The sequence below is a fragment of the Trachurus trachurus genome (genome assembly GCF_905171665.1).
Source record: "Trachurus trachurus genome assembly, chromosome: 19".
Lineage (NCBI taxonomy): Eukaryota > Metazoa > Chordata > Actinopteri > Carangiformes > Carangidae > Trachurus > Trachurus trachurus.
In genome coordinates, this window is record NC_139913.1 from 3915064 (window position 1) to 3932420 (window position 17357).

Here is a 17357-nt window from a genome sequence, read left to right on the forward strand (position 1 = left end):
CCAACCACCTCGTTTCCGTCACATGCTCTTACAGGCAGCGCAGCTCATCTCTTCTCTGGATGTGATCACCTGTGCTCAGCTGGTTTTTCCTCTGACACAGAAACACAGCCGCAACTTTTTCTTTTCTTTTTTTTTTCCCTTTAAGTTGAGTTTTCTAGCAGCTCTTTCATCTGCCTCCCCCTGTTTTTCCCTCACTCAGCTCCAGTTCCTAGTCTCTGCCGGGTTTCACAGATGTGTCATCCTCAACCCTCTAAGTGCTGCTTGTTGATTGAAAACAGGATTTCAATGTCCTTTTATAGTTTAGTTGTCACTGGTGTCTGAACCCTGGCAGAACTGGCTCATACGAGACCGCTAACGTAAAGCAGGCGACTTCTTCTTCTAAAAACAGAAATATTAAAACAAAGTCTAAACTGGATTAACGTTCAGTTAAGGGTGTAAATCTAACAATGACATTAGCTACAACTGTGGGAAACACACACACACTTGATTATAGCTTTGACTTTTCAAGTGCATTAGATAATAATTTCCCCCCCCCACACACACACACACACGTTCAGCTTCTTGTTTAAGAGCTAACACACCAAGTCCTGCTGCTGCTGCTTTCCCACGTCACATTAAACGAAACCACTTTTAGCAATGAGGCTTTGAAAACCAGTCAGTCATCATTCATGTTCAGAAACGCGAACAAGAGGAAAAATCAAAGCAGCAGCTGTTCTTTTTGTCCTTTTTCTTTCTTTTTTTTGGTCTCTAGAGTCAAGGGTTTTCAAACACATTAAAAATTTTCTAAAAAAACAAAACAAAAAGAAAGAAACGTTTCCACAGCCAGGTTTAGTTTAGTTTAGTGTGATACAGCTGGTGGTGGAGTTTCACAGGGCAGCTGGTTAAAGTCAGTCATCTTTAACAGGAAGAAGAAGAAGAAGAAGAAGAAGAAGAAAACTGCTCGGGAGCCAGGATTGTGAACGAGGCCGACAGGGTGTGGGGCAGGAAAAACTAGAGAGGGCAAATCCAGCCAGAGAGAGAGAGAGAGAGGGAGAGAGAGCTGCAGCAGTCATTACATAAAAGGAGGGGGGTTATGTAACGCCTGTGGGTTCGTGTTGAGGAACTTGGGCCGAGCTAAAACGCATCCAGATGTGTCAAACAGGACTGAAACCTATACACGGCACACTCATATACACACGTATACACACACACACACACTGATATATACACTACACACACACACCGAGAGCAAGAGCAATGGAAAGAGAGAGAAAACACAGAGTCAGACTGCAGAGTAATGCTGAGCCATAAGCATGAAAGGCACGCTGTAGTCTCAGCCAACCTAGTTACCCTAATTCACGAGCGGCAGGCAGACAGGCATTTTAACTGTCCTATTGCATAAAGATCACACGGCCGACATGGACTCATGTGCTCCTCCTCCTCCTCCGTGTGGCTTCAGCCTCAGCTTCAGCTTCATCGTAAACCTGCGAGCCCTTTCACTGCCGGTCAGGAAGCTTAAAAAAAAAAAACCCAACCAAAATCCAGACATTTTCATTGTTCTGTCCGTCTACTCTACGAGCCGACTCGAGTCCCGTTACGTAAGATCTGCGATTTCCTGATGAGCATTATTGTCGTTGCCTCAGAAACAAGAAGCAGTGCCCACTCCTTTCTCAACGCGGAACAACCCGTGCTCCATGTAACATGCCTAAATAACAACAGGCCTCCACCATGTGAATATGCAACTCCTGCTGCCTGCCTGCCTGAGCCACTTCTCCCGATTAATAAAAAAAAACGGTGTTAACATTCATTCGTGGAGCCGGCAGCACCCACACTCTGGGTTTAGACGGGCCTTTGTGGACGTCACACACACACACACACACACACACACAGGCTGGAGCAGAAAGGGCCCTGCAGCATGAGCACAGCAACAGATGTTGGCCGGCCACCAATCCCTCTGAGATACGGGAAACCACGTCTACAGTACGGAGACGGGGATGACAGGATTAGGTGTAAGCAAAAGACGCTGCTGCACACACAAACAAACACAACCACACACACACACTCTCACACACACACACACACACACACTGAGCTGACGTTAAATAATTGAGGTGCTGCTGTCTGAAGACGACGACATCGACGACGACATCGACGACGACAAGGAGGACGTTACTTTGTCTGTAGTGTTGTTGACTGGTGCGGAGCTCTAAGCCATTAATTGGTAACTGAGACAAAATGTCAGTTGTGAAAATGTGGCATTATGGTTAAACGCACACCACACACACACATACAGACACACACACACATACACACTACTTCCTGGAAGATTAGCGTGATCACAATGAGCTAAGGTTTCTCCAGGATGCTGCTGCTGCTGCTGCTTATGGAGGCGTTTACAACATGATGTAGGATTTCTACAAGGCGGCACACACACACAGACACACACACACACTAATTATTACACTGCTTACATGTGTAACCGCACGGCAAACACACACGCTACAGGGCCGCAGACATTTTGCCCCTAAAATTTGAGACAGTGCAGGTGCAACCAGTAAATTTGTAGGTTTGTTGTTGTTTTTTAACACTGGTGAAACATGAAAGGGACGATAATCTTATTCTATTCTTGTAAATAACTATATTATATTCCTGAAACATTTTGGGACATAACTATATATGTTTTTATATCTCTATATTTGCATATTCTTCTACTTTTTTACCTCGTATGTTACAAATGCTGCTGTAACTGTTGTCTCTCATGACTCAAAGATGATTGTATTTGTCATTACAGGACTGAATGAAGAGGAAATGTGAATATTTGCTTTACAAGTTGATTTACAGTGTGCACCCCAAAATATTCTGCTTGTGCTACTAAAATTTTAAGTTAGGGAGCGACTATGATCCTAGTACAAAAAAAAGTGAGTCTGTAGCCGTGCTCGCTAACCTATACAACTATGGGATGCTTTTAGAGAACATCTGAGCGAATTAACTCGGCTCTCTCGGTCTGCTCTGTCACACTGTGGTGAGAAATAAAGATTAAAAAATAAATAAATGAAAAAACACCCTCTTGTTCTCATGAAACATGACTGAACTGGCTGTGAACTGCTCTCAGGTCTGCGTTATTATTTTATGAGTGAAAGAAAAAGACGTTTTGTTTGTTTCACAACTTCTACATGAGGAGGGCGACGGCTCAGTGTGTCTGTGTGTGTGTTTCAACAGGCTGTTATGAGACTCAGCATCTGAAAGAGTCACTAATTAATCAGCAATTTCTCCCTAGTTGACAACTTCACACATTACCCTTTTGTGTGGTGTTATAACGGAGAACAGTTACACACAAACACACACAAGCTGAGGGCAAAATGACCCAGTGTAACACAGTTAGCATTAACAACATCTGTATTTGGTTCTTCTGGTTGAGTTTCTCTTTAAAAACAGCTGTAGAAAAGGAAACAAGGACTTTACACTGGAGGAAGAATAAGAAGAAGAACATGCAGCAATGTTATCGTTAATCATTGCAACATATAAAAGCAATAAAAACAAAATAACAAGCCCTTATATCTATGGAGAGGGTTCATTGTACACGCCGACAAGTTCACAGTTGTTAGCAGCGGTGACTCAGGCAGAAAGAAGCCGGCGTTGCTTCATGTTTACGACGGTTGGCCAATGGAAAGGTTTCATGGTAAAGCAGGAACGAGATGCTGAGTCCTGTTTGTTTTTTTGCTACAGCGAAGAAGAAGCAGAAGAAGACGAAAAGCTGCGTTTGCAACCAGGAACTTCTGCTGTTGGTTGTTTTAAATAAAAAAGAAGGAAAAGGTTCAGACGACGATGCTGGTTCAGGATCAGCGGTGACTGTAATGAGGATGGAGGAGTCGTGTTACCGTTGTTGTGCAGACTGACTGAGCCCAGCCGCCCTGCCCCCGGCTCTGTCTATCACCTGGATAATCTCTGATGCTTTTCTCAAGAATGTAACTAAACTACATGTTAGCAGTAGTAATAGTAGTAGTGGGTTTGTGTTACTACAGTACATCAGCTGCGAGAAAGACGATTGGTCCACTTGGCATCTGCAACCAACCACAGCCATTCGCTATTAATTAGGGCATGAATATAATGAGACAATTACTGGAGCTATGTAAAACATGCACAGCTTGATCAAATACAACATGTATTCTGAAAAGATAAAATTAAAAAAAAAGAGGTCAAATCTCAGGCTGCAGTAACACCTGGATGACCTGGAAGCTATGATTCTCCGTATAGCTGCCAGATGTTGTTATCATTATCATTATCATTATTATGAGGACTTCATTCACAAAAATGTAAATATAAACACTCCCGATCCCGACACATTCAGGATGAGAGCTCATGAACGCACAGAAACGTGTACTCATATCACATTTTAATCATTATATTCCTTTAAATGACAAAACATTATATAAGCATAAGTGTCATCTGCCATCCTCTCCCTCAGGTAACAGATACTGACAAATCTCCTTCACTACTACACGCACAAAGGAACCACACCATTATATCTAAAGCATGTTTACTACTGTAATAGCAAAAAGCAGCTAGCGTTCTCCTTTTCACCTTTTTAACAATAAGAAGGGTTAGGTTTTCAACAAACAATGACTCATCTGATTACATAATAATAACATAAAATGTATTGATCCGACTCGGCTCTGCAATTGACTCGATATTAAAAGGACTTGTATCAGGATAAGGAGGTTATAAAAGAATAGATTACATGGCCAAATTGATTTGATTGCTTTGGATGCAGTTGTTTATCTATGATCAGTCCTGTCCATCCACAACAGCACACTGAAGGTACATAGAAAGAAAACAATGCTAGAAAGAAAGGCTTTGATTGTCTGTGTGTCAAATTATGATTCAAGAATAAAGAATGTGAGCGGGTTTGATTAAAAAAAAAACGGAAATAGTAAAGTGACGGCTGTTCTTTTCCATGATCAGATTCCCTTCCTGTGAAACTTCCTCCTTGTAACTTTCTCCTTCGCTTCTATATTTCAGCATCAGACGACTGACAGCCGTTAACGAGAACACAACAAACACTACACTGTGTTTTTCTTAAATGTTACTTCCTTTGACGTTTTTCTAAAGGGTTTTTTTAACGTGTCCAGTTTGGTTTAAAGAGTTAAAGATCTGATGTAATAGGCCCGGTGGGAATTTACCAACCCAAAAGAATTCTTTGTCTGAAACCGGTGTTTACATAAACTCCTCATTATCACTTATCAACCTCTCTCAGGCCACATGAACGTAGCTCTCTCTGTCCCTCCTCCTCAATCTGCTCCGACGCTTCCTCCTAAAAAACCTTGAACCGGATGAGTTTAAGTGTGAATATTTTTCAACTTTTCGAATCATGCTGGCAACACACACACACACACACACACACACACTGATAGAGCCAGACACACACTTCCTGTTGTTCCAGTTATGAAGATATTTAGGTCAAAGGTCTAAAGTCAACACAGTACAGGATAAGAAAATCTGTGTTCTTAGCTGCTGCGTTAATAATCTACCAGATCCTACACAGGTCAGTTAGTCCATTACCACCACCGCTGCTGCTGCTGCTGACCCACCCACCTGCTCTGGGTTTGTGTGTGTGTGTGTGTGTGTGTGCCTCTTTCCAAACACTAATGACACAGAAATGTGGACTCTGATGTGAACTTCCCATGGAATACATTAGCAGCAGCCCAGAGTCCTGCTGGGATAAAACCTGACATCACAACGGGGGGAAGGGCAGCGTGTGAAACCATGAAACCTGCACCTTCTACCAAAAACAAGAAAAAAAAACACAACCACCACCATCATCATGACCATCATCATCATCATGATCTTTAAAATCTAAACATTCGCCGGCTCCGTGGGCGCTCGCTGGTTCGCCACCCTGCAGATAAACAGAGCGTTCAGTTTCAGCCTCGGCTCCTCTCAGGAGGAAGCGCCGCTGTGTGACGACCAGAGAGAAAGAAAGAGAGTGAGAGAGCTTTTTAACTTTCAGTCCATTCGAGCCTGAGCGTTCTCTCCACAGGATGAGAGCGCCCACACAACGATAACTCGCTCCCTCTCTCTCTGGGCGAATGGTATCTCTCTCTGCCCCCTCCCTGGAGTTTGACCCAACCACTACTAAAGGCAGACCAGGCAGTTATAATTGTCATTAGCACCTGCTGCTAGCGCCGAGCAGCAGCAGCAGCACCAGCAGCAGCACATTGCAGACCTTTAGAGGCAGTTGAAGCGAGTTAATGTGGGAGCAACAGACCGTTTACAGGTGCATCTCAATAAATATGAATATCAGGGAAAAGTCTATTTTACAGTAGTTCAAGTCAAAAAAGCCCCAAACAAGTTATGGTGTGCATTAGGGCTGCAACTAACGATTATTTCCATTATCAATTGATCTGTTAACTGTTTAAACGATTAATCGATTAGTCGTTTGGTCAATAAAATGTTGAAAAATGTCAGTCAGTGTTTCCCAAAACACAGGATGACGTCCTCAAATGTCTTGTTTTGTCCACAAACCGGAGAGATACTCAGTTTATTGTCATAAAGGACCAAAGAAACCAGAAATATTCACATTTAAGAAGCTGAAATCAGATAATTTTGACTTTTTTTCTTTAAAACAGAACTATTCTAACAGATTATTCGATAAATTGATGAATAGTTGCAGCTCTAGTGTGCATATAAGTGGACATACTTTTCAGAAAGCCAACCAGGGCTCCAGTCTGACCATAAATGGCGACATTTTGCCCCTAAAATGTGAGACAATGCAAGTATATTTATCATCTACTTGCGCATGTACAACCAGTAAACACTGGAAGGAACGACTGAAAGAATCTGTAATCTGTTATTACAGGTGTCGGGACAATGTGTGTGAGGCTCATGAATGAAAAGGAAATGTGAATATTTGCATTGCAAGTCAATTTACTGTGTGCGGCACTAGATTTTCTGCTTGTAGCCCTGCCTTCATTTCCATATTAAAAACGCTTTTTTAATTGATCTTTTGTAAGATTCAACTTTTTGTAGATACTGAATTTTAGTTTTTCATTAAATGTGAAAGCCATAATCAGTACAATTATAATAAATTAAAGAAAGAAAGACAGTAAATGTTTCATTCTGTGTGTAATGGGTCTATATAATGTGTTAGCTGCACTTTTTGAACTAAATTACTGACATAAATAAACTTTTCCATGATATTCTCATTTATTGAGATGCACCTGTATGGATCAGTCCACACAGCAGGATCAGTATCCGGTGGATAAAGTACAGACCTGAACATCTTTACTTACATTTTGACGTGTCGTTGCTCAATGTCGACTCTGCCCAGCTCCTCCTCCTCCAGGTCAGAGTCCCCCCCAGAGCTACTCTCTGTTACGTCCGAGTCAAAGGCGCTTTCCGCTGAGTGGAGGTTGGCCGACCCGCTCAGATACAGCCGCTCCAGCTCCAAGGGCATGGAGCCGCTTTTCAGGAAGCGGCCGAGCCCGTCTCTGCTGTTCGAGGAAGCGTGGCGGCCCGTCCTCCATGTGGCCGTGGGGGTCGTCGTCGCCGCTGCCGTTGTCTCCGATCTGCGGTTGCCGCCGGACGACAGCAGCCGGTTGAGCGCGGCGTCCAGGAAGCCGCCGAGCTGCTGCTGGATGTGCCGCTCCACCTGTTTGGCCTGTACCACCTGAAGACGTTTGCGCAGGCGCCGCAGCCGGCTCTCGATCTCGGCTTGGCGGCTGCTGTTGAGGAGGGTGCGCTCCCGAACGTGCGCGTCGAGGCTGTCCGAGGAAGAACTGCAGGGGAGAGGAGGCTGCTGCTGCTGCTGCTGCTGCGGCGTGCAGGACGGAGAGCCGCCGTGCTGGCTGCTGCTGCTGCCGCCCGGCTTCTCCCTGTCCGTGGTAGGCGTGTTGTGTGGGTCGGCCTCCTCTGAGTTCACCTGCTCGCTGGGGTTGGGGCTGTCGTGAGTAAAGGGGGAAAGCGCGGCGGACTGAAGCACTGGCGGTTCAAGGTTCTTTCCGTCTGTATTTTGAGAAACCCCAGAGGAATGCTTCTGTTTAAAGGTTCCTTTCACCGGGATATTCCCTGATAAAGTAGCCGTCAAGGTCTCCGAGTCCAAGGGCAGGTTGGACTGGGACTGAGAGTCTGTTGTGGTGGTGGTGGCGGCGGACGACGACGACGACGGCGGCTTGTTGTTGTCGTTGCCGTTCACCGCCACGACGCAGCCCGAGCCGGACATGGTGGCCAGCTTTTTGGCCAGGCCGTTGACGGGCGCCATGGGCTGGCCGCCTCCGTTGGTGCTGCCGCTCATGAGGCTTTTGAGCTGGCCGCCGGAGAGTTCGATCGCCTGCCTCTTCCTCAACAGGAAGTCTCCGCCGCCGTTGAGCAGCGAACTGGGCAGGATCCTGTGGCTCTTCAACACCGACTGTTTGATGAGAACTCCTTGCAGCTTGATTGACTCCTTGGTTGACGGGACAGGTGTCACATCAGAGCACAGGTAAGACGCCACCAGGGGCTGGAGCTTGCCCACAGAGTCGGCTTGTGGCGACTGCTGCTGCTGTTCCTGGTCGCCGACACCGACGCCGACGCTGCTGCAGAAGTCGAGGGGGCACTCTTCGGAGTTGACGGCCTTGCACTTGGCGGGGCCGCTGCTGTGGATGAGGATGTTGCTGGCGTTACCGTTGTTCTCTGCACTGGCCGGTGAGAGACTTGAGGATGGGGCAGCCAGTTTGAAGCGGATGTGGTGAGCTTCGGCTGGGGCGTCGGTGAGAGCGGGCGCCATCGCAGCCATGCAGTGCAGAGGGACGGGCACCGCGGCCTGCTCCACACCACCCGCTTACTGCCCCACCTGAGGACAGCCTGGATGGGGATACGAATAAAAGACAGGGAGAAGAGGGCAAGAAATAAAGTTAAACACACAAGTCGAATAAAATGTAAACATTAACATTTACAGCACCGAGGTGTTGGGTGGAGATATTTCCATAAGCTCATCTCACAGGTGATAACCACACACCCAACCACGCAGTGTAAACAAACATGTTCAGACACAACCTACACCTTGTTTAAAATCTGATTTAATATAAAAATCCTGCAGCTCTGTAAAAGTTTGAGTGATATCAATGTGTCCAGGATTATTCAGAGTATTATGTTTTAGGGAAAAATGTATATAAAACAGTTCAATGCAGGAAAATGTCCTCCTCCTCCATCCTACACATGTAAGTGGAGCGTCACATGAAGGTATGCTCTACCTGACAATAAAGCATACAAAACTGAAATACTTGTACTACAGGTTCTGTAAGCCTTTGTTGTGAGTGGAAAACTACCAACCAGCTCCTTAAAGGCCAGATATCATGTCTTTAAAACATAATAATTGGTACAAATATGAAATAGTAAACCCCCCCACTAATGTCACCGTCTGAAAACAAGTCCAACATACTCACTCAAACACAAACCAAGTGAATCCCTCACAACTAATCTAGTTAAGGGGCTAATCAAATGAACGGGTGACTCATTGACATTTTGCTGACCTGCTGGCTGCCAGGGTTGCTAAAAATGATCCTACAAAGCAACTGGGAAAAACACTTCAGGTGCATTAAAGGAAACATCTCAGATGATCAAGTGTCCTCATCTATTTCTGACCATTAACTAAGCCTTTACTTAAATTTCAGATCAAACGTAATCCCTGTAATAACAACAACAATGATTCATTTGTCTGCACTGAGCCTCTTTTGCTTTTTGGTTTAAATAAAGGCCAAAAAAAAGGAAGGAAAAAAAATCATAAATAAACAATGATATGCCCTGACCTTGGAGGGGGGAGTGGGAGACACTGACAGTATACATGGGATAACAACAGACATCCGAGCGAATTCCCAGGCCAATAAATAATTCCCACTTACACCCATGCGTGTGTGAACAAGCCCCTCATTGTCATTTACTTACAAGGCCTCCTCTTTAAAAAGGAAAAGAATAAGCACTGGAATTCATTTCTGATGAGGCAAGAAACAGGAAAAGCCAATGCAAATTGTCCAAACCCCACTGCCCTACATGTGCCCTGGTAAATCAGTGTGCAGCAGGGCTCCACACAGGCAGTGTAAGTAAGTAGGTGGATTTAGGCCCCAGTATTAGTCCAAAGCACATGATGTCATCCCGACTAGGTTCCTGTGTCAATTTCATGTGAACCTATTAAACCATCCCAATCCCCCCCCCCTCCACACACACAAAATAATATTGCCAGAAAAATGATCAAATCAAACATCTAAAGATCAGAGAATAATAATAATGTCTGACGTGGTATGGTGAGATTGCATGTGCATCCGTCCACTTTGAGCTTCCCTTCCTTCATAAATAAAATAAATAAAAGCCTCCCTTCAAAAAAAAAAAAACACGAGATAAAAGCGAGCTGCATCTCCACGTATCGTCTGCAGGGTCAGATGAATGGAGCTCAGTATTTCACCGCAGTTTCTAGTCAGCGCGCACTACGCCATGTTGGTATTTCCGAAGCAGATTATGCAATGCAATTCATCTACCTAAAGCCGCCCATTCCGCTCCAAACACAGCAGCTGCTACACAGGAGCCACATTAAACCATCTTTAAACATTAAAAGCGTCTGCACTACAGCAACTACGATGCATCACATGCAGTATTATGTTTTATATTATTATAATAATAACAACAATAGCAGTATACCTGCAAAACTGCCTGAGCGTAAGAGATGCGACAAAAAAAAACGTCCACATCCACAACGTTAGCCAACCATAACGTAATCACCAAAATGTCTTCCTGATGTTTACAAATACATTTGTAAATATCACACAGACACTGACGCTTCTGCTTCTGCGTTCAAGTGCAATTACGTTATTTCATAATCTTGAACAGCGGAAGATGAAGAGTGTTAGTAGCATTGGGCCCGAGTTAAGACAGAAAATATATATATATATTTATATAAAAGGAGGGAGCAGTAGCAGCCAGCGACCGATCACGACATTGAGGAACCGAAAAGATGAATAGATATCTGGTTAAACGCGGTCACTTTAGATAAATATATACACACACATACTGCGTGCAAATTAATGCGCTTGCCTTGTGGCTAACGTCGTTAGCTGAGGGGGAAAAGCTGCTGATGCAAGAAACACAACCTGCTCGCAAGCTGCAAGCCAACTGCAGTGAAACAGCTCCCTTCCCTCCTCACATTAGCTCTAATTTATAGCTTTCAATACGTTTATTTCTGTCTTTATATTCCTGCTAAAGTCTAAAAGGCTTTACGTAAACCCCCCCGTACACATTTTTTTAGTCGCTACGTAACATACGCTCACCTTCCTCCTCCGTGTGATAGTTTCGAGTCAATAACGCCCCACAGTGATCTATATTATATTATTATGCATCAACACAACACATGGGAGTCAAACCACAGCCTGTGTAACATCCACATTTCCTCCCCACAATGACATGACGACGACACAAGTCACCGGGTGTGGATCACAACTTATTCTACACAACAGCTTTCTTTAAGACCCTAATGCAGAGTGGAGTGAGTAGCAAGACATGGTGTGCATTGCAAATTAAGACCACGGAAATAAATAAGTAGAGCTAGTCCTGTTGTTGATGGTGTTGCTAACACAATGCTGGGGGGGGAAATAGGGTATTAACTAGACTAGAGCACAGCAGCAGGGGTTTTAGTAAGTGAAATAGTGTGCAGCATTAATGCAGATATTGTGTGAGAAGCAGCAGCAGTAGAGAGAGAGAGAGAGAGAAGTTAGAGGGTGGTGTAGAGTCTATGTGATACTCAGTACACCCGCTGAAAATGCATGAATATTTCAGTGCAGCCACTACGACAAAACCGTCTACAGATACCCTTATGTGCTACAGATATGAACTTACAAAAAACACAAGCAGAATATACCCACTAACAACAAATTAGACTCCACCAACAGGAGCAGACCTTCAGCCAGTCTAGCCTCGCTAGCTCGCTCGCTAACAAAGAAAAAGGAGGAACCTACCACGTGACGAGGTTGCACTATCCGAGGGAATTTCGGCAACAATCCCCCTGCAGTTTTTTCTCCCTTGGTTTTCGTGCGTGTGTTATGTGTGTGTGTGAAGTGGAAAAAAACCAAAAAAAAAAATGAAGGGGTTGCTATTGCTAACTCCAAAAAAAAAAAAAAAAAAAAAAAAAACACACCACCACCACCACACCACACACACAACACGAGCTCGATCCGATCACTCTGCCATTAATTAATCCACAAGGAAAGAAGGAAAGAAAAAAAAACCAGAGTGAGGCTGACGAGCGAGCGAACGAACGACCGAAAGAAAGAAAGAAGGGGAGAAGAGAAGAGAAGGGAAGGGAAGGGAAGGAAGGGCCGGCCGTTGGTGACAGAACGCAGCCGTTGCTCGGCTTCGTTCGTTCCGGATTCAGGCCAACGGGCGAATCAACGGTCTACACCTTGCTCTGCTCGGCTCTGCTCTCGGCTCGGCATATACATAAGAACAAGGCCCCGTGAAACAACAGTCCTCTTTTTTTTCTCTCTTTTTCTTTTTTTTTTTTAACTTCAAACGTAGCACAATCCTCGACCGAAAGGCAAAAAAAAAAAAACTCCGATCCTCAGTAAGCGGAAGGTAAATCCAGACGGCCCCCGTTTGTAGCGAGCGAGGGCTTTTTCTCTCGTTTTAGGGAGAGAGAGACGCTTAGAAAATGGCGGCTAGCTCCGCTCCCTCGGATTTGAGTCTGACAAACATAGAAGTGCTCTGTGTGTGTGCGTGCGTGTGCGCGTCAGTGTGTGTGTGTTGCTCGCTGCCTGGGTAGGCGGGAGACATTTCTCATACTCACCACTAGAGTAAAGGGCAGATAAGAAACGGCAAAGCAAAAAAAAAAAAAAAAAAACCTCAAAGGAAGATACCACAGGAGGGCATTGTCTTCAAAACACACGGAAATCTTAATTCTGCACTTTGTTGCTTAAATGCATTAAATAAATAATTAAAATAAAAAGGTGCTGCAGGTGTTTGAGACGTTTAAAGGCCTCCTGTCACTGTGGGGTGTGTTTTAATGACTATTAAAGGCCCTTTTTTTCTTTTTTAGTACCACTCACTGAATGTAATTTAATACTAGTGTGTGTCACCATCACACGTCCAAAGTATGTAAATACAACAGATAACTAATAAAGACAAGGTAAAGTAATCAAAACATCTGATTTTATGTCACATTATTTATCAGTAAATCTACTTTCCGAGTGTTTTTATGAAATTTTATCTCCTATTTAACATTTTCTATAGATATAAATAAGACCTAATCACCCATAGGGCAGAGTTGGTCACTACTATAACTTAAATTTACATATTTTGCCCACTTGCTTTGTCATATAGAAGACATTTATATCAAAACCTAGATTTAACACTTCAACATCCTTTTATATTATATTATATTATGTAATGTGACTACTACACAGGGAACCTTGTGTAAGAGACTATTAGCTCTAAGCTAACTCAATGCACAACTCAATGCACAATGCATCAAATAGAAACATTTATGTTTAATACTGTACATGGGCCCTTTACAAATTAATATAAAATAAATTATAAAGCACACTATCAGCTGAGGCCTACGTGAACAGGTCTGATGTCTGACTAACACTTAAAAACACAAACCTGCTCGCAGAAACCTGAGATTTGATGCGAATTTTGAGATTATTTCATGACCTAAGTAGCTTTTTTCTTTTTAATCCTGTTTTCCACTTGTCTTGAAAAGGTTTTTAAACCTCTGAAATCAGCTCAGCTTTTATTATTAATAAGTCTGAATTCACAAAGGTGGTTGTGAGTTTCCTGGCCTTAACTGCTGCTGGTGTTAGCCACCAGAGCTAAGAAGCTCAACAACTCAAATCTCAATTTAGAAAAATCTACATTACTGTTTTTATGCATTAATCCATCCACCAACTCCCTGCTTCTTCTGAGGGTGCAGGTCATGTTGTCTGATTAAATTTATGACAAGATTATTGCATATACTGGCAAAAATATGATACATTTCAAGAAATTAATGTCAAATCTTGTCTTTTTCTACATGATCATGACAAGTGTATTAAACTACATTCTGTGTGGTACTGACAGACCCTCAGATCTATTTGGTGAACACTGCAGGACTCTGTACACTGTATTAATCAGCTAAATCAATACAATCAGTGCCCTGAGTGACTCAGTGTTTCTCCTATTTCTCTGAACTACCGGAGCGACCACCGCTTTCACTTTGCGAGAACTAGGCCAAGCTGAAACTGCTCGTCTCTCATGTTACTTTTATACAGGAAATGGCTCGCCCACCACCACAGCAACTGTTGTGAACGTGCAGCCGGCGGCCACAAGAAGGCGCCCTTTCATCACATTAACGTTAAACGCAGCCATAATCTAAATATAAATCCAAAACCCTATGAAACAAAGAAAAATAAAGTCTACCTCATCTACATCTGTGTAAAAATCAATGTTAGATCCTCTCATCCCTCAAACTGCAGGAGTGGACATGAACAATATAAAGCAATTTAACACATCAGCCTTTAAAAGGTTGTTTTTGTCTTAGTCATTGTAGCTGGATGACTGTGTTGAAATTGATTAAGAAAAGTGGTGGTTAATGTTTAAATCTACAAAAGAACCTAAACGAAAAACAACTTTTATATAAAAGATAAGTGAAAAGTATATATATATTATCTAAATTAGGAACTATCTGATGAAATACTAAGTTGGTCAAATAAATTCAGCCTATTTTTAAGATACAAGGTTTCCCCAGCTTGTTGTTGGCTTTAGTATTAGACTGCATTACACTGTAGAGATATTATTTTACTCATGTCCATCACCTGTAATCTTAAAACATAGAATAGAGAAATACGAGGATGAATAAAGCCGAGTAGACGACTAGAAACTGGCAGGTTACTGTGTTTGTCGAGGCCGTGTGTTAGCGTTCAGCTCCTTGTGGTTTGGATGCAGCGGCTGATAAGAGAATGAACCCTGAAACTGAAACTTGACCAGATTAAAAATAAAATGCAGAAGGAGATGTAAAATAAACATTCTTAGTTGTGCAGTTTATAATATTGGGTTTAACTTATTTCCTTAGTTTATTTTTTAAATTTAAATATCATTATAGAGTACTGTTCATTTCTCAGTATACTATATAGGCCTAGTGCTGATTTATCTTTGATGTTTTAGTTGTGGGTGTGTAGATTCAACAGTAACTCATCTATTTATACTTTTTGCTTTACTGTTTATCATGTTTATGTCATTTATCCAACTTGACTTGTAAATAAACAAGATTTTCCCAGAAGATCTGGGGTTTTTCCAGAAAACAACTTGTTATTCATTGGATGTTTACAATGCTGTGTAACATCCCCCACATGAGTCATTGCAAATAAATGTTTATAATGTACTTATGCATCATTAATTCAAACCTGGTGTTTACCAGAAGAAGGGTTGTGTAAGTAGCAGTTTAAATGAGTTCAGTGCATCTCATCAGCCGGTGCATGTAACGTTCAGTGACGTTCACCACTTTTACTCTTAAGCCATGCAAATGAATGCCTGCCACTTACTTCCTACAGGTCCTCGCATGGCCACACTACATTATCAGCTTACTACAGTGGCCACGCATGACAAAAAACTAATTATCAACGTGTGTGTGTGTACGTGTGAATGTGAGAGAGCGAGTGCCGATCCATCTGCTCTAAAAATTAAAGTGAATTTGAATTTCGGGTCAAACAGCCAACATCTGTGACAGTTATCCAACGTGCTGTGTTCCTCCTCATCCGGTGAACGGGTAGTTGGTTTTAAAAAAAAAAAACATCCGTCTATCCATCTTCTCATCCTCCTCCAGGGAACAGTGACATCAGATTATGCAAAGTGGCTTCAACTTGCAGCCCCAAAGCCACATCCTGGTGCTCCTCCTGGTGGATTCAGACGGGTTCCCACACTGCCTGGGACCAGTAATCCATCCAACATGTTGTTCGATCTCCCCCCAGTGTCTGAAATATCTCCTCAGGGAAACATCCATGGATCCGCAGCTCCATCACCATCTCAAGCACAAGTGCTGCTGTTCCTCTTTGGATCAACTTAAAGTTATTTACAGTATCCACTATATTATCCCACGGCTGTAGGTGAGGATAACCTAAATCATTATCATTTAGGAATACAGTGTCATGCAAAAGTTTGGGCACCCCTGGTCAAAATTATAGTTAATGTGAACAGTTAAACAAGTGGAAGATGAAGTGAAAAGACATCAAGTTAAACATGAAACACTATTTTGTCGTGTTTTTAATCAATATCAGTGTATTATGTTTGTTTTCTACAATTAATTTAGAGTGAAAAAAGGAAACAAAGCAGCAGCTGCAAAATAATCCCAGGAGACCCAGGAGACTTGAGCTCTCAGATAACTTTGACCAAGGTATCAGACAAGATATTTACTAGTGATAGTTTCCAAAGGGGGTGGGGCTACTAGTTACTAACTATGCAGGGTGGCCAAACCTTTTCTTTTTCTGTCATTTTGAAAATGTAAAAGATGAAAATTAAAAAGAAACAAAAAAACAACAACTATTGTTTAAAATGTAAAGGGAATGTGTCGTCTGTAACTTTATGTCTTTGGAGATCATTTCATCTTCTCATTAACAGAAACTTTGACCAGGGGTGTCTAAACTTTTGCATGACACTCTATCTTTAACTTTCGCTGAAATGGCTCCTTCTTGACAGAGCAGCTGTTTTAGGGGTCAACCCACCCACCCCAACCCCCACCCAAAAAGAAAAAAAAAAAAAACTAATTTTCCCCACCGCTATCCATCATATCATCCTTTCTCCAGAAGTGAGGGCTGCTTGCTCATCACCAATGAGGAGCAGCCAGAAACACACAATAAAAAATAAATAAAAGCTAAATGATAACAATGATTATTATTAAAAGGGATACCTTAAACTCCATTGTTGAAATACTCCATTCAATAATCCAAGGGGCCATCATAATTCCTGTTATCACACGCGGAGACACCTGATAACAGAGACAGACAGGACAGAGACACGTTAGTTGGGACCTTTTCTACACATGTCAACACACACTCAGCCTCAGTAAATAAATAAAGTTGTGAGTTTCAAGTGTTTTTTTTTTTTTTTCACGTCCAGCTGGCATGCTAACGCTATCCAGGCTAACCTATCAACCTATAATGAAAAAGTTTTAAACGTGGAATAATATACCAACACCGAGTTTAGAAAAATAAATGTGAGTTATAAAGAGAGCCCCTCTGTTGGTTATGTAGCGAGGAATGCGCTGCCAGTGATTTTAATTGAAGAAATTAAAGAGTTTGTTTCTACAAGCGCTGGTTTCACTGAGGCTAACGCCGCTAGCGGGCTAATGCTAACGCTAACGCTCGTTCTCAATGACTACCGATTATTTTTAA

At 42.7% G+C, this 17357-nt stretch overlaps 1 protein-coding gene across 4 annotated transcripts in view; it reads right to left on the reverse strand.

Moving 5' to 3' along the window:
- LOC311002834 (KAT8 regulatory NSL complex subunit 1-like) overlaps positions 1 to 17080 on the reverse strand; it is a 45816-nt gene extending 28736 nt beyond the window's left edge. For 3 of the 4 annotated variants that reach the window (XM_083994376.1, XM_083994375.1, XM_083994373.1), the window contains exons 1-2: positions 11955 to 12114; positions 7269 to 8817 (exon numbers count right to left, since the gene is read on the reverse strand). In XM_083994376.1, the coding sequence (XP_083850502.1) occupies positions 7269 to 8749 (1481 nt within the window). In that variant the 5' untranslated portion in view covers positions 8750 to 8817; positions 11955 to 12114. Of the gene's footprint in view, positions 1 to 7268; positions 8818 to 11954; positions 12115 to 16873 lie in introns of those variants that run through there. The other variant, XM_083994374.1, reaches the window with a different exon arrangement.
- Between the last annotated feature and the right edge of the window lie 277 nt (positions 17081 to 17357).